The 25721-nt window shown below is 45.7% G+C and overlaps 1 protein-coding gene across 3 annotated transcripts in view; it reads left to right on the plus strand.

The window, feature by feature from the left end:
- SLC12A6 (solute carrier family 12 member 6) overlaps positions 1-25721 on the plus strand; it is a 784900-nt gene that overhangs the window by 578131 nt on the left and 181048 nt on the right. For all 3 annotated transcript variants that reach the window (XM_078644820.1, XM_078644821.1, XM_078644822.1), the window contains one exon: positions 22538-22642. In XM_078644820.1, coding sequence (XP_078500946.1) covers positions 22538-22642 — 105 coding nt within the window. The remainder of the gene's footprint in view (positions 1-22537; positions 22643-25721) is intronic.

The raw sequence follows: 25721 nt of genomic DNA on the forward strand, positions 1-25721 counted from the left end.
TGCACTAGACCCGGGAGACTGGATGATGCTCTTGGACTTGCAGGATGCTTTTTTCAGATCCCTGAACAGCCTGCCCACAGACGTTAGCTGTGGTTCCTGGGAGACCACAAGCACTTTCAATTTGCAGTGCCACCCTTTGGCCTTACCAGCACCCCTCAAGTGTTCTCCAAGATGATCGCAGTTTTGGCAATTCATCTACGGAGCTCAGGGATGCCAGTCTTCCCGTAGCTCTACGACTGGCTATTGAAGGTGGGGTCATCCCAGGCTGTCGTCTCCCACCACCAGACTACGACAGACCTCCTGCAGTGAGCACTTGCTGGGGTTCACTATCAACGTGCTGAAGTCCCAGATGCTCCCCCTTCATCAGAGTTTTTTCTGGACACATTGTAGTTTCGTACTCCAGGATATTCAAGCTATCATATCGATGGGTTTTGTTGAGACTGACTGAAATCAGCCTTGACCCTGTGCCTCATAGGAACAGTCCAGCCCGAACTGCCAAGCCATGTCTTCCCTGGACCGGAATCAAGTGTTGTACCCTTGTGATCTGGGAAGGTCGGTTATAAAAAACATACTAAAGGAGTGCCAAGGTATTGAGGGAATCTGGGTAGGTCTTAACAAACCAGTAGGTGCAGCGTGAGAATTTTTTTGTCTAGCGCAAACAGTACATGACTTTACAAACGTTAAGATATCTTTAGCCATTCCAGCCCACCAGAACCACCTGTGACAAGTTTGCAGAGTTTTTTCTCCTCCTGGATGCACTGTCAATAAACTACTGTGACACCACTGAATGATCTGCAATTGCAACTCCATAATGGGTACTCAGTTTCTCTCCATGATAATAAAGTCCATTAGTAATGGTATTTAATGGCTTTTTTAACCATTCAGGAGGAGGTATTGCAGCACAGGACTCTACTAAACAGTCTACGAATGAAGGGATCTCCTTATCGCCTACTCCAATGATCTTGTGACCGGGTATGGTGGGCGGACTATTGTCAGTATTTTCTTCTCTATGCCTATGCTGACAGAGCGTTGGCTTTACCATGTTGAGGGCCAGGACAGTATGTGATCACAAAAACCACCCATCTCATTTGCCGCGGGGTAAGGGCTCTAGCAGATCTGAAGAATTTCAGATTCCTGTGATCTGAGTAGATAGTGATTGTGTGTGCTGTGCCCAATAAGTAATGTCTCCATTCTTGGAAGGCGAGTTTAATGGCCAGTAACTCACGTTCCCCAATGGTATAGTTCTGCTCTGCAGGGAGAAGAGTCTTAGAAAAATAAGCAACCGGATGTAAACAGCCAGTCTTTTGGTCTCTCTGAAACAATATCCCTCCCACTGCATATTAAGATGCATCTGCCTCAATATAGTAGGGCTGTGTGTTATCTGTGTGTTTCACTATGGGGGCGGTTGCAAACCTTTCTTTCAGTGAAAAGTACTTTTATCTAGTTTAGCGAACAACCGAATTTCTTTCAACTTCTTTAGGATCTTTTTAACATGACTCACATGTTCCTGCTTAGATTGGGAGAAGATCAATACATCGTCAATTTAGACGATGACAAAGATGTCCAAGTATTCACTCAAAATCTCATTAACAAAAAATTGAAAGGCTGCTCGGGCGTTACAGAGACCGAATGGCATTGCACAGTACTCGTAGAAAGTGTATTTGGTTCTGAACGCGGTTTTCCATTTGTCTCCTTCTTTTATCCGGATTATCCTTGAAGATCTAGTTTTGTGAATATCTTCGCTCCATGTATCTCATCTAATAAGACCGAAATAAGGGAAAGGTGGTATTTATTCTTGATTGCTATACGATTCAACGCGCGATAGTCCAGGCAGGCGCGTAATCCCTCTTCCCGTTTAGGTATAATAAATAAGGGAGACGAAACCAGAGATGTGGAATATCTGATGAATCCTTTTTCCAACATTTCAACGAGATATGTCTTTAGGTATTCAGTCTCCGGATCGGTTAGAGCATGAACTCCACTCACTGGGAGCTCTGCTCCTGGTATCAGATCTATCCGGCAATCGTAACTACGATGAGGTGGTAAGGCAGTTGCCTTAACCTCATCAAACACTTCTTTATATTTCTCATATATTGATGGTACACTGAGAATTTTCACAGACGTATCAAGGACACAACAAAGAGTGTTTTTCCAATCACTGGCTTCTTGGTAACAGTGCATCATACAGTGTATGGATTTTAGGGTGACTTTTATAGACGCCCAATCTATCTGGGGGTTGTGGGTTTGCAGCCATGGAACCCCAAGAATGGCTCCGAAACTAGGCGTGTCGATTAGATCAAATTGAAGAGTTTCTGAGTGTTCATTGTCGCATACCATAGTGAGATCGGGTGTATGATATTTAATCAATACTGAAAACAATTCGTTTGATTGCATCCACCGCTCTCACCGGTTCAGAGCGGGGTTTAGGTGCAAAGGGTATCCTCAATTCTTGGGCCAATTTAATGTCTGGTTCGCGAGTGCTGAGTGAATGCCGGCCTCGAGTCCTGTTCTGTAACCAGTACAGAAAGAAAAGTAACTCACGTTTGGAGTTACCCAGAAACCTACCAGGGGTTGAACCTCTCGACTGGTATGCGCCATGGTGGTTGATTGAGGTTGTGAAGACAAAGCATGTCCTAATGCAGTGGCTTAACCTGTGACGCCCTGAAGAAATGGCCTAAATTGGAATTGGCAATGAAACATGTCGGCAAGTGGAGTATGGCTAGATAGATATTAGCCTCTCTCTCTTTTTTAACATCCCGCAACCAACACGAAATTGACAGAATAAAGCTAAGCTCTGTGTTGTTTGTGTGGCTTTTATATGTTTGTTGTTTGACACAGTTTGTGTTTTTTGTTTGTTTCCACACACTGCATTCCCTCACAAACACTGTTTTGTTTGTTTCCTGGACACAAGTCTTTCTTTTGAGCTTGATGGTGCCAATGATGAGAACAGGGCAATCCTGGTGAGTACCTGCCAGGTTCCCGTTGGTGGTTCGCCCATGAGGCGCCATCTCGCTCACACACACTTTTTTCTACCTATCTTAATCTGACACTTAGGTGTGTGTTTTGTTTGTCTCACAACTGTGTTTGTTTCCACGGGACTGGGCATATGTTTTTAAATAGGGCATAACTTGGATGTACCTCCTACCTCATTTATTAAAAGAGAGGAGTGATTTGCAAAAGATTTGCATATGATGGTACACCGTGAAGTGGTTTATGATTTGATGCCGTAGTGGTCTAGGTCTTGTATTGTGAATATACCAATTTAATGTCTGAAAAGTTCCATATGGCCCCAGAATCCAAAAAAATAGACCGAACCTTTCTGCTCTGTGAAGAAATTATTAAAGTTACTGATAAGGTGAAATGTTTTCGTACAGTAGCCACTGTATTAGAAAGAAACTGAGAGACCTGAGGAAGTAAACAACTTGAAGAGTCGGTCTCATGTACCTTCAAGTTTTTTAGTTTTCTGATGGTGTCAAACTGTAGTCTATTCCCGCTACAGCCTGAAGAGGAGCACAAGGTTTTACAGGACACTCTCTTGCAAAGTGTCCGCTTTTCCCGCAGTACAAACACTAATTGAGCTAGCGTCTTTTCTCTTTCTTCTCCGCTGACAGGGGACCTCTCACATTCCCTATTTACATGGGTTCACCACTATCCTTGGTGTCTTTGCTCTCCTTTCCGTAACTCTTAACTACTAGGAAGCAAGAGGGAGTTTGGCGTGATGACTCCCCTCTCCTTCCACTCAACATATGATCCAATTTTACCACCAGATCCATGAAAGCGAGGCTGTTCTCTGGTGGATCCACTATCTGAGAAAGGAGGTCTTTCAATTAGTCACAAAGTCCTCTATAAAATAGAGAGGTCCTCTTTTCTTCCGGCCAGTGTTTTTCCGTGACCATTCTGTTGAAACACGTTATATACATGAGCAAGCCCTTAGAACCTTTTTTTTAAGTTCAGCAACTCATTGTCACTTGCCTGCTCAAAGGTTTGCCTTCGCATTTTCTCCTGAAACAGGATAAAGTCATAAAGCAACGGATCATTGCTTTCTACCAGGGGTACCGCCCAATTTGCTGCATTACCATTTAAATACGAAATGACAAATGCCACTTTAGCAGCATCATCAGGAAACGAGGCAGCCTTACAAAGAAATTCTAACCTACATTGATTCATAAAGGTACTTGTTGTAATTTAAGCTGGTATGGTAAATGCTTTGTTGGTTCAAAGGGAGATGTGTTGTAACCTGAGCATGTTTATCAAACTTTATAAAATGGTACGATCCATTTGCCCCCCCCCCCGCCCCAGCCACTTGGTATCTTCCCCCCAGTCATCCTTGGAATGCGACTTATTCCTGTCAGTGTGGAGAGCAGGGTGACATCAATAAAGATGAGTTAACTTACCTTTGGTTCACGAGTCTTCATTACAACACTGGCGACGAGGCGAAGAACCTGGCGCAGGGGGCCCAGCTGTCACCTCCCCTTTCAGTACTCTCTCCAACCGGTGCTCAAGTAATGCTGTGAAGTTCGTGCTTGGAACAGATGAGGAGAAAAGTTCCATTGGTGATCTCTGTTCGACGGACTAGTAGCCTAAGGATTCAGGAAGGTCTGTCATCTTGTGATCTCGGGAGATTTAATTGAAGCGGAAGCCGTGATTAAGGTCAGTCACGTCCATCTATAAGTGCCCTCAACAGACATTGCAGCTGTCAAGATGGCGGAATGACAGTCGGCGCGGTGCTACACTGATTTATGAGGTACCAGCTAAGCCGAGAGACCTTAGAGATCTGTGCCGTGAGTAAATGAAGGCATAAGGAGTGCGTGACAAACTCCAGCCAGCGCAGTAAGAAGGAGTGAATGCGAAGTGATAAATTAGAAATATCAATTTAAACGGGTCAGCATAATAATATAAATGCTATAATAAGAAAGAGACCCTTTGACTGACTGGAACGTGTATACTTGCTAACATCTTTAAATTGGGTGGCGTGATTTCAGCGGGCTGTGAGGAGACGAAGTGCCGCTTTGAGAGACGCTTTTGGTGTTCCTGAAACTCAAGAGTAAACAGTCTTTGAGTTAAAGAAAAAAAAAAAATATATATATATATATATATATATATATTTAAATATATATATATTGTGTGTTTCAGTAAAGCATTTCTCGTGAGGAAGAGAGGAGCGCGCAGGCATTCACTGAAGTGATTAATTACCGGCGGCGGCACTGTCAGGTTCTCAGTGAGGCGTGAGACTCTTCTCAGCTGTTCCCGCCTCAAGCGCGGGTGCGATTATGTGAGGAAACCACAGGAGGGCGCATGGCATAGTGACGGCGATGCAAGTGATTAATAGGAAATAAAGACTTTCAACTGGAACATAAGACATTTACGCTTTGAGAGTGAGAAGCGCAATTGAAACTTGAGGTGGAGTGTAACGGCAAGAGAAATTTCGAGCCTATTAGCATCTTTCATTTCCTACGCTGATAGGCACAGCTGTTCGGAGTTGAAGAGAAGGTTGCGCATGTAAAAAAAAAAAAAAAAAAAAAACTTAATATGTGAACTGTTCCTCGCGCTGACAGGCACAGCATTTTTACAAGTTGCAGGTGGAAAGAAAGGAAGTAAAGCCATAATGATAATTGTGGGGAAGGAATTATCACGTAGAAATTCCACATCATTGAATGCATTGTATTGTATTGTGATTTGTAAAGCGCGATTGCTGCCCAAATGGGCGTCCAAGCGCTAGAGCATGGATAACCGAGCTGAGGGTGGCGGAGACTGAGATTTAATTGGGCCTGGCAAACAGAAAGGTTTTCAATTGTTTGCGGAATGAGAGTAGGTTAGGTTGGACCGGATTTGTAGTGGGAGTGAGTTCCACGTTTTAGCGGCCTTTAAGGAAAACATCCTTCCTCCGGTCCTAGCTCTCCGTACTCTTGGGACTACGGCCAGAAAGGCCTCCGTGGACCGAAGGGGTCTATTAGGGTGGTATTGAGTGACCAGTTTGTTAATGATCGCTGGACCTGACTTCCAGAAAGCTCGGTGGGCAATACATAGTGCCTTGAAAGCCACTCTCTGTCTCACTGGGAGCCAGTGTAGGCTGCTCAGTGCGGGTTTAGCAGACTGTGTCCTTGGAATCTGTAGCAGGGCGCGGGCTGCGCAGTTCTGGACCACCTGTAGCTTTCGCATGGACGTCTCAGGAGCTCCCACGTACAGGGCGTTGTTTGAATCCAGCCGGGACTGAATCAGGCCCTGAACTGCCACTTGTTTGGCTTCCATTGGGAGGAGGGGGAGGACTTTCCTTAGAGTTCTGAGTAAGCCAAAACAGATGGCGGATAGTTTTGTAGCCTGGGTGGAGAAGGAGAGGTTTTTGTCCAGCCATACTCCTAAGCTTTTTACGCTTTCTTTGGGAGTGGGAGGGGTGCCCAGACACCCAGGCCACATGGAGGGAAGTGACGTGGGTGATGCGGGACCTAAGAGCATGAGCTCGGTTTTGTCTCCATTAAGTTTCAAAGAGGAGCATGTCATCCACTTTTTAATGTCCTCTAGGCAGTTCATCAGACTTCCTGAGGTGTGACCGGCGCCTTCCTGAGTCATTGAAACCACTAGCTGGGTATCGTCAGCATATGATACAATTTTTATACCCGAGGGTTCGACGAGTCCAGCCAGTGGTTGCATATAGACATTGAAGAGCGCGGGGCTTAGTGAAGAGCCCTGCGGTACTCCACAGTTCAGGGGTTTTCTGGCTGATATTGTGTCCCCGTCAAAGATCTGGAAGGATCTATTGTGCAAGAATGAATCAAGCCATCTTAGAGCATCGCCTCCGACACCGATGTTGCGCAGACGGTTCAGCAAGGTGGCATGACTGACCGTGTCGAAGGCTGCGCTTAGATCAAGGAGGATCACTGCCACTGATCCTCCCTGGTCTAGTATCCTTCGGGACTCTTCGGTGACTGCCAGCAAGGCGGTTTCAGTACCGTGTTTGGGCCTGAATCCTGTCTGGGATGGGTCAAGGAGTGCATGGCTTTCCAGAAATTGTGTCAGTTGGGTATTTATGTACTTCTCCAGTACCTTGCTTACCCAGGGAAGTAGTGAGATTGGGCGGTAGCTGGAGTGATCTTCTGGGTTGAGGGTGGGCTTTTTCAGCAGAGCCCGTACCATAGCTCTCTTCCATCCATTGGGTACTGTGCAGGAGGATATGGATGAGTTGAGGAGCTCTAGCACCACGGGAAGAAAGGCTTGGCTTGCTTGGAGCAATATTTCTGGTGGGGCAGGGTCAAGGGGAGAGCCAGATTTAACTTGGCGTGCCAGTTGTTGCAATGTCTCCGGGTTTAGTGGGGGGAAGTGGTCCAGCGTTGGCTGTCCTGGGGAGGGGGAATTAGTCGGAGAGGTCTGATTGGGTGTTATTGAGTTGTTGGCAGCTGTAGGGAAGGCGGAATAGATCTGAGTGACTTTGTTATGGAAGAAGTCTGCAAGTTCATTGCATTGTTCTAGCGTTTTCGGGACTGGGGGGGCAGTGTTGACGGTAATGCATTTTTTGACCAGGTGGAAAATTTCCTTGGGTTTTGATTTTGCTGCCATTATTTGGTCTGCAAAGTAGGAGGCCTGGGCCGCCCTAACCCCATTTCTGTAGGCCTTAATAGCCTCTTTGTATTGGGTTTTTTTTTCTGGGAGAAAGTCTAGTCGCCAGGCTCTCTCTTTTTTCCTGCAGAGGCGTTTTAGGTCTCTCAGGGAATCTGAGAACCAAGGAGCAGATTTGTGTGACCTCTTGGGAATGGATTTCCGTAGAGGAAGGATCGTGTCCAGTGATTCCCTGATCCAACCCTCATAGTTGTTATTTGCTTGGTTGGGGTTTGTGCAGGGAGGTGGGCGAGAGCATTCAAGGTTAGTTGTCCATGGCTCTATGAGAAGTTTTTTCCAGTTTCTCTTGGTAATGGGATGGGGGGTCAGTGAAGGAGGCTTGGTGGTGGACCAGGTGAGTGGGACAAGAAGGTGGTCTGACCATGGGAGGCAGATAGGTTGTCCGACTATAGATATATATACTATAGAATATGTGCAGATTTCATACTGTTGAAATATCTTAAGTGAATCTATACCTGTGATCTAGTGCCCTCACGTGTTCTGTGGTGCTCAAGTCAGGAGTTGACGTCGAGCATTTTACCAACTGCAGGTCATCGGCATCAAGTCAGGAACCTACTTAAATTGTTGTAGTTCATAGCTGTGGTATTTTGTTGGTTATTTCACAAGCAAAGTTTCTCGCATGCTTCACCATAATTAGAATTTCCTAAGTGAAAATACGTCCATGTTTATATCCAAGCTCTGAGATCATCTGTGCTTACTGTGTGCGGTTTTACAAGCTTTAAGTAGCTCTAACCCACCATTTCCTGAAGTGCAATGCTACCCGTCCATGCAGCGTATTACTAAGGGGAAAAAGGGTACTACCGTAAATCCTATAGTGCACCGTGCAATGTTCTAACAGTGTATACATGGTACATGCGTGATAGATGTGAGATTGTCCATTTGCACAACAGTCAAATCAGAATTATAAGTGCACCCTCCTGACTGCAGAGGGGGAGCACTGAGGTAGTGGATATAATCAGTTCATGTAAGGGTTTTGGGAGGGGTGAACATTTTAATGGTGACAACTGTGCTTTAGTAATCCAAATTAATTAAATTGTACTTCTGTGACCTTCCACTAAGCAGCGAAGGCATAGGGGAACCCCTCCATCAGCTTCAGGGTACTGTGTAAGGACACCTGCAGTTTTCCTAGCTTCAGGTGTAAGTAGTATTTTTGCTCAAGGTCCTAGGTCATAAGCGGTTCTCCCCTACCATTAGTATTGTTGTTTCACCTTGTCACAGGAAGTTCATTTACCGTTCCTGGGTGACGGTCTTCCCCTCTACATAACTTAGTTTCCTGTCTTCTGTAAGTAAATATTTCTAATATCTGAGCATCTGTAAGGACCTTAAATGTTCCTTTTCACTCCTTTCTAGTGCAGTGGTGCTTCCAGCTGCTAATCTTCCACATGGCGGCTTCATCTATGAACCCCCCCCTCCTTCCTAAATGACATCGGCGATCCAGATATACACTGGAAGGATTGGATCAATTTGTTTGACTCATATCTAATAGCCATGGGGGGGGGGAATTCTCAGCGGTGCGGAAGCAACATGTTTTGCTTCATAATCTAGGAGTGCAAGGGAGGAAAATATATGACACTCTCCCAAACCCAGCATTGGAAGACGATGAGTTAGATTCAGATGTCTTCAAAATTACAATGATTAAACTAGAGACTCATTTTGGGGACAAGGTTAACGTTGTGCTTGAGCGTCACAAGTTCTTTTCACGGGTGCAGGCAAAGGGTGAATCCATAACTAATTACATTGCCGCCCTCCGAGGTCTCACACAGCTGTGTGAGTTTGGGGAGTTGAACGATTCCCTCATTAGGGACCAAATGGTGAAGTGCACCCACAACCCAAAGATAAAAGAAAAACTTCTGGCAAAGAATCCCTCGTTGAGGGAAGCGGTGGCCATCGCCCACTCCATTGAGCACACCGCAAAATGCATCCAGGAGATGGACCAACCTAAAGAATCCATGGGTTGTGTGAATAAAATCAAAGGGTTGGTGTTGGAAGATAAAAGAGAAGTAGAAGGTAACAAGATCAAATCTAAAGAGGTAAAGAGTGATAAGCCCTTTAATGTCACAGAAGGGTTGAAATACTTCAGGTGCGGAAGCAATAATCATCTCGCTAATAGCATGCATTGTACGGCTCGAAATTCTATGTGTATGAAGTGTAACAGAAGGGGCCACTTCGCAAGGGTGTGTAAGGAAGGGGAGAGGAGTCAAGTAAGAATGGTACAAAGCGAAGAGGTACAGGATCCAAACTATGTGTTCTAATAACCTTTCTCTACCTGTTTTAGGGTGAGGTACCTTGCATACAGATTGTAAATGAGGGTGGGGAGGTCCTTGTTTTTTTTGACCAGGGTCATATCCTCCTTAGCCCCTCCAACCGCCCCTTGAGGTGTTGTGGTATTAGGGTCCTCATCCCTGCGTGTTACTGTTATTTAGTGCCAGTTTCCCCCCCCCCTTGTCTTCCCTTTCCTCTTCTTTCCATCCCTCTTTCTTTTCGGTTCAAGGGAGATGTGTTGTAATTTAAGCTGGTATGGTAAATGCTTTGTTGGTTCAAAGGGAGATGTGTTGTAACCTGAGCATGTTTATCAAACTTTATAAAGTGGTACGATCCATTTCCCCCCCCCCCTGCCCCAGCCACTTGGTATCTTCCCCCCCAGTCATCCTTGGAATGCGACTTATTCCTGTCAGTGTGGAGAGCAGGGTGACATCAATAAAGATGAGTTAACTTACCTTTGGTTCACGAGTCTTCATTACAACAGTACTGTATTTAGCACTGTCACCATTGAACCTTTCAGGCATGGCTAGCGGGGCTGGGCTAGGTGTGTGGACTGAAATGGACAGGGGGAAGGGTCCCTTCATCTTTGGTCATAGAGCTAGTTGTAGGGGACGGAACCGTAAAGTGTGCAGGCTGAACATAGCTCTTCTTATTCTTATGACTGGGCCCTGATGTTATGTGAATATGTGTAATATGTATAGTTGAATGTAATTTATGTAAATAATACATTTCTAGTAAAAAAAAACAAGTTAAAGAGAAAAATATAGAAGGAGCAACAATCAAAAATAAAATGGTTTCAAGATTTTGATACATCATCATGATTCATGAAATATTCATTTATGGTCGCTTGATGTTATAAGGGTTCTATAACTATTAGTTTGCTATTTTACTCCTTTTCCTAAGTGTCTATGTACTCTTACGAATAGCAAACAGAACATTATGTAGGGGTCCCTTTTTCCCAAATATTAATTTCTAACCTGAACCAGCTCCGCATGAAGGCACTGGTTCTCGGTTCTTAGCCCTCCTACTTCGGACTGCTCTACAAAGGCTGCTGCAAGTTCCTCTAACGAGGGGCTTTGTAATGTAGACTGTAGGATGATGTTCATGGGAGAACTCGCCCCCTCGGGATTCATCTTCGCTCGTGTGGAATAATAGTTTGTGGGCTTGGCTTTCTGTAACACACAAGATCCACTAACCTGGTAACAGGTGGGTTCCACGGGAACTAAGACAATATCAGGAGCAAGATAGAAGGTAGCGGGAATGGGAACTGCTCTGATCAATTGCAGGGCTGACAGTGGTGAAAGGGAATGCAGGTAGTGCACGTCTGGGAGCAGTCTCCTGTTCTGCAATTGGCTGGATGCAGTGTATCAATTATCCCGGAAGAAAGCAATGGGGCAAAGTTTCTCGCGTAAAGCAAAAGGCAATATAGCAGTTTTCCCGCATCTAATAGTAAAGAAGCAACAAGATACAATGTTGCCAGTATCTCAAGTCTAACTCGCTCCAGCAGGGAACTAATTAGCAAGGACGCAGAGTCTCAAGGGGAAGGTTAGGTTTAAGTCAGCCCCGGGCAGAATGGAGGAAAAAAAGGGGGGGATTCTGGAGTCAAAGCAAGTTCATGCAAATATTTAGGAAGCTCGGCTAGAATCTGTAGAGACAGGGCGAAGTTGAAACACACAGCAGTCAGGAAGTTAACTCAAAGGGGGTGGGGGGGCGGCGGGGAGTGGAAACCAGTAAGGACAGGAAGCCAAGCAAAGTCTCTCTCCCATGACGCAGAGATATTGTCATAAGGGAGCGTGTACAAATACCTCTTCCAGTATCCAGGAGTATAAGTAAGGGAATCTCTATAAATAAGAGATACACCTTATACCAGACATGCACTGAGGAACTAGATTATGTTCCACAGCATGGAACACTTGGCCTGATTCCTGACAAAGTCACACTTTTCACATTTTATGGGCGCACGACTATCACATGAGTTGTTAGTTGGTATGCAGGTCCAAGCTGCTAATAAAGACTACAAAAAGGTCTAAAAGCCGCCGTAGACTTCTAGCAGTATGGGCTATTCAGAAAGGATCATCAGCATATAAGGGAGTGACCTGCCCCGGCTCTTGGCATATCTATACCCTGTACGAGGAGTGCTTTCTCAAGGTGATTGATATACATAATAAAAAGGAAGATGGCCTAAATACAACCTTGCCATACCCCCTTACTTAGACTGAAGTGCTTTGTGCAACATAGTAGACAGAAGCCATCCACTCAAAATGAAGGCCCCTAAGAAAACTTACCAATCCCTCTTCCACACCCATGGGCCCCATCTCAGTCCAAAGCTTCTCTCTGATAACCAGACCAAATGCAGAGCTGAGGCCCACGAAGGCTAAATAGAGCGAGCCATTTTTGCCCAGACATATTTAGTAATTATAAGGTGCAGATTGAGATTCTGCTCTACAGAACAACTCCCTGTACGAAACCCAAACATTGTTTTGTTCTTCCGCCCATTAAGTTAGTCTTTTCAATATGGCCCTACCAACAATCTTTACCTCAATCTCAATTAAAGAAATTGGTCTGTAACAAGCGGTGTCACTCCTGTCCCCTTTCTTAAACGAGTATGATAATTAAATGCCGCCATGACTGGAAGGGAATAGCTAATATCGGCACCAAGGTAGATTGTAAGGAGAGGTGCCCACATATCAACACAAGACTTTAACAGGTCACTAGGGATCGCATTAGCCCAGTGGAAGTGACATAATTTCACCTCTGATCTCCTCCCATTACAACGTCAATTTGGCATCCTGAACTGGGGAGACGGGTGGACAAGATACGTTTTCCCCCCTGATATGGAGCAGAGAAATGGCCCTTCCAGATTTGAACCGGAATCAAGGCGACAGATCTACCACTCTGTCCTCCTTAAAAAAAGGGTGGTAGACCACCTTCCAAAACAAGCATTTGCAATGCAATAGGTCTTGCAGCATTAAAGTTTGATTTATTGCCATTGTATATGACAATGTGTTGTATTACATTTTTAGCAAAGTCTGTATTGGTGTATAAAGATGATTTGCAAGATGATAGCTGTTGCAAAATATTAAGCAATGTTGGCAATAATATTATATTATAATAATATTGCAAGTTACTGTTGTACTTATAAGCAGTTTGGTAGCGCATAGTGATGTTGTGGTGCCCCTGAGTGATGCTATGGTGCCCCTGAGTGATGCTATGGTGGTGCTGAGTGATGCTGTGGTGGTGCCGAGTGATGCTGCGGTGATAGGATAGATAGTGAGGGCGATAGATAGATAGATAGATAGATAGAGGAAGGGCGAAAGATAAATAGAAGAAGGGCGAAAGATAGATAGAGGGAGGGCGAAACATAGACAGAGGGAGGGCGAGAGAGAGATAGAGGGAGGGCGAGAGAGAGATAGAGGGAGGGCGAGAGAGAGATAGAGGGTGTGTGAGGGATGGAGTGTGGGACAAGGGATGGAGTGTGGGGCGAGGGATGGAGTGTGGGGCGAGGGATGGCGTGTGGGGCGAGGGATGGCGTGTGGGGCGAGGGATGGAGTGTGGGGCGAGGGATGGAGTGTGGGGCGAGGGATGGAGTGTGGGGCGAGACTGTCTGTGAGATTTTTAAACATCGCCAGCTTGTGTGAAAAACCTGTCTCTACCTATCCTGTAGATTAAATGTTTTTTTGTACGTGTTAAACACGGGTGCAAAATTAAAATTGCACACTTCAGTGCGTTCAGTGCAGCTTTAAAGGTACCCTACCTGCCCCAAAGGGCATTACTTGACCCACTGGCACTTTGGAGGCGAGGAGAGTCTGGTAATGTATTGGTGCAGGTAAGTACCGTAGAGATTATGCCCCGGGCTCTGGTGCAAACATGGAAAACGGGCCCTGGACTGGTCGGGCGGGAGTAAAATGAGCGATTGCCAGGGTTTAATGCGCCGCTTGGGACCCGGTGCCACTGCACCTGCTGCACCAGTGGTCGCTGCGCCTCTGAGTTATGCCGAGAGGATGAGGCGCAAGAGCCGTTGGCTGGGAAGCAGGGCTGCGCCATCCCGAGGGGGGTGGATGTCAGGTTAGCAGAGGTGAGGGGCCGTTTGTAAGCAGGGCAGGTGAGAGATGGTAGTTACAAGCAGGGTAGGACAGAGGGGCCGTTTGTAAGCAGGGCAAGTGAGAGATGGTGGCTGTAAGCAGGGTAGGGCAGAGGTGCCGTTTGTAAGCAGGGCAAGTGAGAGGTGGTAGTTGTAAGCAGGGTAGCGAAGAGAGGTCCATTGTTGAAGGCAGGGGAGAGGAGGTGGTTGGAAGCAGGGGAGATGAGGTGGTTGGAAGCAGAGGAGAGGGGCCGGTTGTTGTACACAGGGAAGGGGGGGTGGAATGAGGCATTCGCTGAAAGAATTTCAATTCTATGACGCATCGACGTAAGGAAGTCCGTCTGTGTTAGAAAAGTATGACTGGCAATTATGAAGGACGCTATTTTGATTGCCTGTTTCGCATTGCTGGAAGTGTTGCATTCCTATAATAAACTGTAAAACAAACTTTATTCACAAGCTTTCAGAACATTGTGTAAATAGATGTCATTTTTTTTATTGAATGGTGAGGAACATGTGAAATAATAAATATATGTCCCGTAAGTCATTTGGGGGTTTCATATTTTTCACACGTCTTTAAGCATTTATCGAACAAACTTTGTGTATTTTTCCATGGGGATGAAGCCAATGCGTGTATTCTTCTGCAAACACTGAAACATATAATGTACCCTAAGCCTCTGTTGCTTACAAGGTCAGATATAATCAAACATAAACACACTTAAAGAAATCCAAAACACCCACCTGAATAAACTTGCTGCCATTACAGGACAAGCAAATGTGTAAGAAACAGAGGGACTTTGGCTAATTACTCCTTCTTCGAGGCCTCTTCAACGGTGTACTGTCAACATAACAACACTCACTCCCCCAACCCCTCTAATCTCTCAGAATCCATCCGTGTTAATCCCTGTTCGCACTAACCCCCACCTGCTTCGCACTCACTCCCCCAACCCCTCTAACCTCTCAGAATCCATCCGTGTTAATCCCTGTCCGCACTAACCCCCACCTGCTTCGCACACTGCTCTGCTGACGTCACTCGTATGCCTCAGACTCAGAGCCGCCGGAGGGGCTGGGGCCACCAGAATGTCCCGTTCAAAGTACGGCGAAGTTCTCTTGCCAAGAAAACAGATGTCACCCCCTTCGGCTATGGATGACCTGAAGCCACTCCAAGCCCAGCCTGCCTCGAAGCTTCTCCGGCCATCAGGAGGTCACCATCCAGGGCACGGGTGAAGGCTTTGTAATTTGGGGCTCATGTAAATCGCTCCAGTAGTTCACTTTATATAAAACTGCATAATAACGTTGTGGGAGTAGGAATCCAGAGAGGCAGACAGCAGATCAGTCTTCGTATGCACCCTTCAGTTATAAGAACAAAGCGATGACATCACTCACTTATGAAACCGAAAGCAGCCGAGCTGAGAGTGAGAGGGGGGGCTGCCCGCGCATGCGCGCTCCGAGCCCCGGCGCCAAAGCGGAGTGCGGCATCTGAAGTCCCGGGTCCCAGGAGGGGGCCCGGGTGAAGACCAGCGCGGTGCGGAGGGAGATCGATGATCGAGACTGACCCACTGGCTGACGAGAGACAGAGACACGGAACACGCTAAAAGAGCCCGGTGAGTGTGGGGGGGGATGTGTACGCGTGTGTGTACATCTGTGCGTGCGTCTGTGTGTGTGTGTGCGTGCGTCTGTCTGTGTGTGTGCCTGCCTGTGCCTGCGTGTGTGCCTGCCTGCGTGTGTTCATGTGCTGTGAACAGCCGGCCGGTATCGGAGCGCGTGTTCACGCGCGCGACTTGATCCGATGCCGGCTGCGTGCGCGTGACAGTCTGTTGTCTCCTCTGCCTAGTCCTTGAAAGCGAAATGGACTGAAATGATTACAAAAGACTCGCCTTGCGACAGCAGGGGCTTTCGCCCCTTCAATCGCAGGCGCGAGCCCTAAAAAGGTGCTATCTTTCGATGTACTGTGTCAGAAGATCCTCCCACATCTCTATTTTAGTACCTTCTTCTGCTATTGACTGCAGCACAATAAGTGGCCTTACATTCTCTTACTTTTCTAGTATCCCAAGTTTTTTTTTATATTTAACTAGGCTAGGAGTGACTTTCGTGAACTAGTATAACTATTATCAAACCAGCTGCAAGGTGCCGGGGGCTGGTGGCCTGACCAATCTTGAAAGAGCAGTGTTAATGTAAGAGCCAAACTTGTCAGACGCTTCTATGATACTCTGACAGGAGGCCTCTGTGAGGAGGACTCTGTGTACAAACAGGTCTTGATTTCCGAAAACAAGATTTAACCAAAGGCTTCAGGATTAACTTCACATCACTTCAGTCTTCGCCCTTGAGAGACTGTCTTAAACTGAGGTTTCAGGTGATTTAAAGGTATACTTTGCTCACTTTCACAGTGAAAGCTGGCAACAAGAGGGTTGTGATCACTGAATATATTCCAGTTCACTGAGAAAGAGTTATGAGAAACCAGCTGTTACATAGATGTGATCAATGTGAGAATCGTTTCCTGAACCCTTAAAAGCAAACTCTCCAAACCAAAGAGATAAACCAAAGAGATTCACCAAATTATATTCAGCTGACAACTCATTCATTAAATTCTCCTGGGGTGTGCTTAAGATGGACTTTAATCCAGTCGCAGCCGGCATGGAGAGGTTTTACTTATTTTTAATTATGAAAAGAAAACATACCTTAGCCAGCCCAAACTAGTCCCACGTCGTCTCTGTGTCTCTGCTCCTCACAGCTGCAGGAAGCAAGCCACCTCCCTCCCCTAAGCCAATCACAATGCAGCAATGGTAGCGTTGTGAGTGGTGGGGCTGGCGCCCAGCCAGGCGCCTATGGGAAGGACATTTTCTCCATGTAGGCTGCATGCAGCCTACATGGAGAAAATAGGCAGTGTACGCATGACTGGTTTGGTCGACCCCAAAGGGCCGATGAAACTGTCGGGGCCCGCAACATTGGGCTAGCCACTCCTCCCCTGCCTTGTTGCAGGACAGCCTACCCGCCCTTCCCCATTCAAACTCTTCTGCTTTCTCGCAGTGCGAGAAGCAGTGACATAAAATGGTATTTATACCATTTTATGTCTCTGCTTCTCAGCACGGTGAGAAAGCAGTGGGGCGACACTCCTCCACTCACACGGAAGAGCCGCCCCTGCTTTAATCTAGATGATCACCTTCCTCAAAGCCCCCTCCCTCATATAGGTAGCAATCACTACAGGGGTATGCATTAAAATCCCCTAGTATTATCATAACAGTATGAACACTTGGTCGACCATGGCAGAAATAATGTAAAATAATACCAAGAGACCATCACATCCTCAGATGCCCTCCCCTGTATTGCATTAACATTTAGGCACAAAATCCTAGTGGTGTTCTAAAAAGAAAGAATATGGTAAAAGATACCCTCTATCTCCTCCACTTTATAAACGAAATCTACTTTAACAAAAGAAACAAGGCCCCCACTGGGTGAGGGGGAGGCAATTATTGAAAATGCTACACAACAAATCCCACCCCAGGTCTCCTGAAAGACTATAAGATCAAATGGGGCAAGGAACTTGGTCCAGTTAGGTTCTTGAAGCTTCCCCCACGAGCCCACTACATTCTACGACATAGCCTGATGTGCCCTGATAGTGGGTGTACTCTTATGAATAACAGTTATAGAGGACTTCCTCCCCCGTCAGTCTTGGTCATTCAGACCGGCCAGGGGTCTATAACGATTGGGCTGGGTAAAGTATGAGTTACAAAGTTTGCAACATCATTTCTAATAGGAGAGCCCTGTAGACGTCTCTAGGAGAAACCTCCCGGTTGGATGGCCTAACGGGCGCAAGGTCCCTTCTAGCTGGACCCCTGCATAAGTCTCAAGGGGACACCCCTGACAGGACAACCCTAGGGACACTGGTTTATAGAAATAACCCAGGATAGCAACTATGATACCACTGGGAGATGCTGAGTCTGACCCAAGTTTAGTTAACATAAATCCTGCCCTGAAGTTGTTTGCAAAGTTAATTCCAACACAATCCCTCCCCCAATTAATTTAGGTGCATTACCAATCCAGCTAACCCTGCTTATCTTGATTATCTCTTCAAAGAACATAGAAGTGAGTTCAAGCCAGTGAACGGCCTTCAGTGAACTGCCTTATTTTTGAACTGCTGAAAATCTTCTTTAGAAGATTGCCATGCAGGCGGAGCGTTGGCCAGTACTAAAACATAAGGAGTAACAGCTGGAGGTAACTGCAATGTGACAGTGGTATTAAGGCGGGCTAGAGAAAACCCTGCTGATGCCTTCGGAGATTGCACTAAACTTTGTGCATGAGAGGCTAGCATAGATCTGCCCCTAGGGATTGAATTATTATTTGTCCCAAAATGAGGTCCCTGAGTGCCAAAAGAGATGGTGGGCTGACTATCTACTGGGACAAAATCACTCACACTGTCTACCCCAGGACAGGTTAGGAGGTAGACGCTGCTTTCCTCTAGAAGATTTCTCTGGGATAGGCTTAGTCACCTGTGCATTGATAAACAGAGCATTTGAATTATGTGCATAATTCCAACCTCATCTCTAAGGGTTCCTAAAGAGCTTGCCAAGGAGCCCACCTTTTTTACCAGTGTATCCAACCTGTGGCTAAAATTTTCAAGAGTCGGTAGGATATACTTAATACCATGGTAAATAATATCTACTGTAAAGCTCTATGTAGAGCGCACATTTTTAGCCACCTGCTTCCCCCTTTTTTGTTTCTTTAGGGTTCCTGTACTTGGTGACAAAGAAGGCGGTGGTACCACCCTATTTTTATTTCTGTCAGTGCTCCCTTTGTAGCAACACTCCAATCCAGTGCCCTCTTCTCTTGCCCTACAGGCAGGTCAGCAAAAACCAAACACAATCCGAATTGTTTGCCAAAGCCCTGCCAACAGGCTCTGTCTAAAGGGTGTCAATTGTTCTTCCGCAGACAAACTTTCATCAGCCATGGCTCCTCCTGCATTATTCAAGAAAGATAAAATCGAATTGCTGCTTTTTGGTCTTTTATCAAGAGTTTTTTGACTCCGCTTCCATTTCCCCATGACAAATATAGAGAAGTAAAATATAGGCACTTCGATTACTAAGGGGTATTCACCCACCCTCAAATCCACAGCCCGACCCAACCTCCATTTAGACTGGTGTTGTTGCGTTTGCCAAGCAAGTGAAAGTAATTAAGGTAGTCAACAAGCATCAACACCCCCTCTCTTAACAGAGGTGAAGGAGTAACCATTAAAAGGAATTCTCTGCAGCCAAAGCCTTTAATTACAAAACAAACTTGCTAACTTTCCTTCAGATAAGATTTTAAAACATCTATTTACAAAAACCAGTTCTGATAAGAGGCAGTTCAGCAGTCAGTTCGGCGACCACACCAAACAGCTTCTTTAGCTCCTCAATGCTGAATCTCAATCACAAGACAGTTGCGTAGGACATGAGCATAAACCTAGGGCACAAGGTCCTCCTTTGGTGAACTACCTACATTTCCAGAGTCGTCTGATCAGGGCCAGCATTTGTCACCACCCCTCACAAGGAATCAAGCCCTACCTCTTATGGCGAGAACAAAAACCAGCAGCAAAAATGTATTTTAAAAGTTAATAGCCCTTTTGTTGCTTACCAGTGTAGAAATCCAGCGGGTGACCCTGCCCTGGCTCTTCCTGGCAATGATGGGCAAGGATGGGCCCTCCCTTGGACTGGGTGCATCCCGCACAGCGGGACTCTGACGCCATTAAGTAGGGCAGATTACAAGCAGCTGAATACCCTACAGGGGATTCTGGCCTCTGTAGTCCCCAGCGGCTGCACCACGCAACGGCTCACCTCCTGCAGCTCACAGTGATCTCACAGTGATTGAGGGTCCTGGTCTTCACAGCGTCAGGCAATCTTGAAAAGTGGCTGGAAGTATCCCCTCAAACCTCACAGCACACCACAGTGACAGAAGGAAAACTGGATAAAATCCACAAACAGCCCCCTTCCTAGTGACAGTTACATCTGCCCAAAGGGTCAGTGTCCTGCAAGCGGTGTCATCTCAGCCTCCATATGAGTCTTACTTCCCAGACAAGCTGGCAGGTAATCACCCCATTCCATGTAGGCCAGTCCATCACTTTGCGATGGATCGTGCTCTGCATCAAGATCGGCTACACATCGGCCAAGAAGCAAACCCCAGATAGTTCGCAGGCTTATCTCATCAGAGCGAAGGCTGCAACCACTGCGTTAGCATGTGGAGTTCTGGTCCTGGACATCTGGCAGGCAGCAACGTAGACCACGCTGCACACGTTCACCAAACACTACTGCATGGACAGGCAGGTCCGTTAGGATGGGCAATTTGCACATTCAGTCCTGCAGGACTTTCTGGTTTGAATCATGTTCGCAGACCCTCCTCCAGGAAGGTATTGCTTGGGTATCTATTCTAAGGTTAGAAATCTTTGGCTAGAAATCTGTATCAGATGAACAAGTTACTTACCTTTGGTAATGCATTGTTTGGTGAAGACTCTCTATAGCCGCAGATTCCTTACCGACCTAACTATCCTACCTGCTCTGTGAACAGATTTCTAAGGTCGGAGCTGGTTCCCTTTCAGGGTCCTAGTTTTCCACACTAGTGGTCCGTGTTCTCCATGGCTCGTGCTCCTGCCGTGGAAAGTCAGAAAAAAAAACTTGACATCATCGCACTGGTGTGGCGCCTGTATAGGCACTGCGCCCGTCACTTACAGCTTGGACGATGCCACATGGAGCTAAACGACAGGGGTTCAGCTCACTAAAAATGTCCAGATCCAGTCTGATGCCCTTGGAAGATTATAAGTAAAGGAATCTGCAGCTAGATAGTCCCTACCAGGTAAGGCGTTCTTCATGCATGTTATACATTAAACTGGTCACGCAATACTCCCTTATAATTTATCATAACTTGTAATTAAATCGATTATCCTCCAACATGATTGTTTCTATGGAAGACAAGAGCTAAATTTCTTTTGAAATATGCAGACTAAATACAGTGTTGAGAGTACTGTTCTGTCAGGATGGACCATAGAGTTTATATGAAGGCACCATTTTCATGCAGGAGCAGTCATTTTAAACTGCCAAAATAACATACGGTGGCCTTCCTTTTTGTAACTTTATATGGATACATGAGACTGAGCTACCACAGCAAACATATATTTACTGGACGTTTATAGACATCTATACTAAAATCATGGAGGTCAATCTTTTAGATTACTTTTGCCTGTATAACACTTTTAGTATCTACAAGGATGAATACTATTAAAATTGCAATAATTGGAGAAAGTAATTTCTTTTGACACATAGTTTTGAAGATGGTACACATTAACAAGAAATCAGTTGGAGCAGCATACTGCTATAGGAAGTATGAATAAAGGTTCACTTATTCATAACAAATATACATTTAATAGACCTGTCATTTACTGTTTGATTAAATTAGCTATTGAGTTAATAGGCGATAGTGCAGCACCTACATCTTATCTGTTATAGTGATTGTGAAGTGAATATTGCAATACAGTGATGTGTATATGAAATATCAATATCTGTCAAATTGTTAGGTGGTGGCACAGCACAGATACGGTGAGAAGAGTAAGAGTATTCAAAAATGAGAGAATAAACTAATTTTGGTATCCCAAAATTGCACTTTACTGATAGATGTTTTGTTTGATTTAATTTCATAATGAAAATAATGAGGTTCTTACATTTTCGTTTATTTCTGCTTGTTTATAAAGTTTTAATGAAATAGTTGTGCCCTCAGGAAGTATTGAATTGAATTGCAAAACATGTGTTTATCCTCACAGGGAGAAATCATGTTGAGCATGCACTATTTGAAGAAATCCGTACCTTTTGACATTTGAATTATAAAGATGGGGCACATTAATTGGATATTAATTTGAGAGGCATACATTTACATTAACGACTTACTGATTAAACTTATAAAATATTTTTGTCATGAAATAGCAATTAGATTACTAATTACATGTTGGCCAAGAGGCAACTTTTGACAAATCATGCATAATAAAATTTGACCAAGTGGCTTTAATTTTGTAACTATATTTTGTGATTCTGAGCGTATATTTTCAAGGTAGAAGGAGCAGTGCAAGCCGAAACATTGAAAATTATCATTGATCGAGCGCACCCAAAAAACTTTCTAGAACCACGAGTCACATATACTCGTCTATATATTGGGCAAGCGAATGAGATGGTTGTTTAAGACCTCAATCGTGTTGCAATTTAGATTCAAACAGTAACTACTTAAGCTCCGACGTACTGAAAGCACATACTTATGAGTAAATAAAGAATTCTGACATGTCTGAATGTGACCAAAGAATGCTATCTAATTTCCTTTTGATGTGCTTTGTTTTGTTTGTTGACACATGGCAGCAGATACTCAGTTGCTTTGTGTGGTCAGTCATTTTATATTTCATTCTGAAGATACTAGAGTAAGTTCTCAACATATTTGTTCTGTGAAAGTACTGAAGAAAGTGTTTAAGGTATTATTTACACGTCTTTAAAGTTATATGAAAAACTCACATTTTTTAAATCATGGTCTTACTGTTTAATGATTTTCATTATCATTACTGTTTCTTTTGTCACAACCCTACAGAGCCGAGAAAGAGTGGGGAGATGGGATAAGGGGATTGTCTCTCAGTGCTGCCCGCTTTGCTTTACTGCGGCTTGAGGAAGGACCACCGCACACCAAGAACTGGAGGTGAGAGACCGAAATCCTTAGCAGAACTCTTTCATTGTAGCACCCTTGCCATTGCAATCCATCAGATGTGGATTGTAACTTAAACATCTTTTACTATACATTTAAGCAGAGAGGGTCACTCCATCCTGAAGAATGTGACTGACACCTCATTAGGCAGAAACATATCGACCTCCGCTAGTGGGTAGAATTAACCCCCACTTTTAATGTATCCTACCACTGCTGGACAGAATGAATTCAGATAGTCCACCTAGGAGGTGGATATAACATACACACATGCTTCTCTCTGCACATTACCTTCACACTTATACTGATCATAGTTTCATAGCAGTAAAATCATTTAAATAGTACACCCACATAAGCTTCCCAATTACTTGGTGGATAGTAGCTTGCACCTTTCGTTGAACCGGTGCTAGAAGGGGCCCCAGGATGAAGCATGCCACCTTTTAGGTGAATGAGGGCCTTCGTTGTGAAACTTGGAGGGACCTTTACCAGTCATATTCCTCCCTACAGTTGTTCGGCAGTCAGTTCTATTGTGTTTCTGTAGCGTGGGTGTAGGGATAGACCGGAGACTTTTCTTTGGTAAGCAAGGTTTTATTTTTAACAGTGCTCTCCTACTACGGGAGGTCAGTCTCTCTCTGGCAAAGTCTGATTGATCCGTAGTTGCGACTTTGGTCTTCCGCGTCTATATTGGTTCTCCTTCTCTTCCGGCTGCTATCCGTCCGGAGGTGACCCTCTGGCTCCCGGCGTCATTCAGCCCAAAAGAAAACCAACAGAGGGAATGCCGTCAGTTGCACAATCTGAATAATTGAGACCCGTGAGGAGACCGCGGTGCAGGGGACACCGCGGAAAAGTGCTGTACAAGTATTTACAGTGCCGGGGTTTAACGTGAGGGACGGGAGGGTGGGAAGGACGTGGGAAAATAGGGATGGATATATACAGGTATTTACACGGGGGACCGTCTCCCCTTCTCCCAACCCAGGTCGGCAGACGCAACCGTACCTGTTTAAGCCACACTCCTGCCTCGGGAGTGTGGCACGGCGCTCCACAGGGTCGTTGGCCTCCTGGCAGGACTCCTCTGGATCCTCTCGACTCTCCGCACTCCTCGCCTTCTCTTCTGACCTCCTCTCTCTGTCCTCCGCTCTCTCCGCTTTCTCTTTTGACCTCCTCTCTCCGCTCTACTTCCTCTGGGGTGACATCGCACGCTGTGTAGAGGACTTCCTGGTTCTTAACCGCTCCGGCTCCTCGGACGTCATATGGAGGCGTGGTCTCACTATCCTTGAACGCCCGTTAAAGATGCCTTCCTCCTTTTCCTCGATGTCGGGGAGTAGTGGGCAGGTAGCCCATTCCTTCTGAAGGGAAGGAGGGGAGGCAGTATCAGCGACCCACCAGTCACTCGGGGATGGACCTCTTGCTACCCCGTTACATTCCTCCCCCCCTGGATTCTCCCGATTGGAGAGAACAGGCATTCTGGACAAATAGTCGGCATTTCCGTTCTCTGCCCCTTTCCTATGTCTCACTATGAAGGAAAAGGGTTGTAGAAACAGGAACCACCTTAGGACACGAGGATTTTGGGATTTGTTCTTTTGCATCCATTGAAGTGGCGCATGGTCCGTGTATAATATGAAGGACCGCCCTTCCAAATAGTATTTCAGTTTGTCGATAGCCCATCTGATCGCCAAACACTCCCTTTCCACAGTGGGGTAATTGCATTCTCTAGGGTGTAACTTCCTACTTATGAAAAGAAGAGGGTGTTCCATCCCGTCCTCCCCTTCTTGCGACAAAACAGCACCAATGCCTATGTTAGAGGCGTCGGTAGCTAATGTGAAGGGTTTGTTGAAGTCGGGGGTATTAACACCGCGCTGGTAGTTATGGCTTCTTTTAAGTGTTTAAATGCCTGTCTCGCTCCTTCTGGAGGGGGTGTGATCAGTGTGTTATTTACATTTTTCTTAAGGAGATCTGTTAGAGGGGTGGCTGCTTCAGCAAAATTTTCAATGAATCTCCTATAGTAGCCTATGAGACCTAGGAACGCTCCTAATTCCCTTTTTGTGGAGGGGAAGGGGGTAAGTGTTATTGCTTTGATCTTTTCTTCCTGTGGGGCTATGACTCCCTCTCCCAACATAAACCCCAGGTACTTTACTTTAGGAAAGGCGGCCCGGGACTTCTTTGAGTTGACGTGCAACCCTGCGGTTTGTAGGGCGGTCAGGACCCTGCCTATGTGGTCCAAGTGATCCTTCCAGGAGGTACTAAAAATGACGATGTCGTCGAGATAAACCGAACAATACAGTGTATGAGGGGCTAGTACCTCGTTCATCATTTTCTGGAAGGTCGCCGGGGCCCCGTGAAGACCGAAGGGTAACACATTAAACTCAAATAGGCCGTCCTCTGTGGCAAAGGCCGTTTTTCACCTGTCCTCCTCTTTCAGTGGGACCTGCCAGTACCCTTTGGTCAGGTCCAACGTGGTGATATAACGGGCTTCTCCTATTCTCTCAATTAGCTCATCAACACGGGGGATAGGGAAAGCATCGAACGAGGATATGGCATTTAGGGCCCTGAGGTCCATACTGAATCTAGTAGATCCATCAGGCTTAGGGACCATTACTATGGGCGACGACCAGTTACTTCTGGATGGCGAATCACCCAAAGCCTGAGCATCTCCTGGACCTCCCTTTTTATGTCTAGTCTTCTGGCTGCTGGTATCCTGTATGCCTTTTGTTTTACCACCTTCCCATCCTCTGTGTCTATGTTATGTTCTGCCATGTGTGTTCGTCCTGGTGTGTCAGAGAAAAGTCAGGAAAAGGGACGTACTGTGCATAAGAGTTCCTCTCGTTCTGTTTCAGACAATTCTGGGTTAATGGGTAGCTGTTCTAACGTTGAACCTTCTTCCCGTGACGGCAAACTGAAATGTGTTGCCCTAGGGAGAGGTCCGATCCATTTTTTTAGCAGGTTAGTATGGAAACACTGCTGACGTGCGGGGGATATCTACAACCTGTAGGTTGTCTTACCTAGGGTTTCAATGACCTGATATGGTCCCATCCACTCACTCTTGAATTTCTGTGTTGATGAGGGGAGGAGTACTAGG

The sequence above is a fragment of the Lissotriton helveticus genome, chromosome 5_1 (genome assembly GCF_964261635.1).
Source record: "Lissotriton helveticus chromosome 5_1, aLisHel1.1, whole genome shotgun sequence".
Taxonomy (NCBI): domain Eukaryota; kingdom Metazoa; phylum Chordata; class Amphibia; order Caudata; family Salamandridae; genus Lissotriton; species Lissotriton helveticus.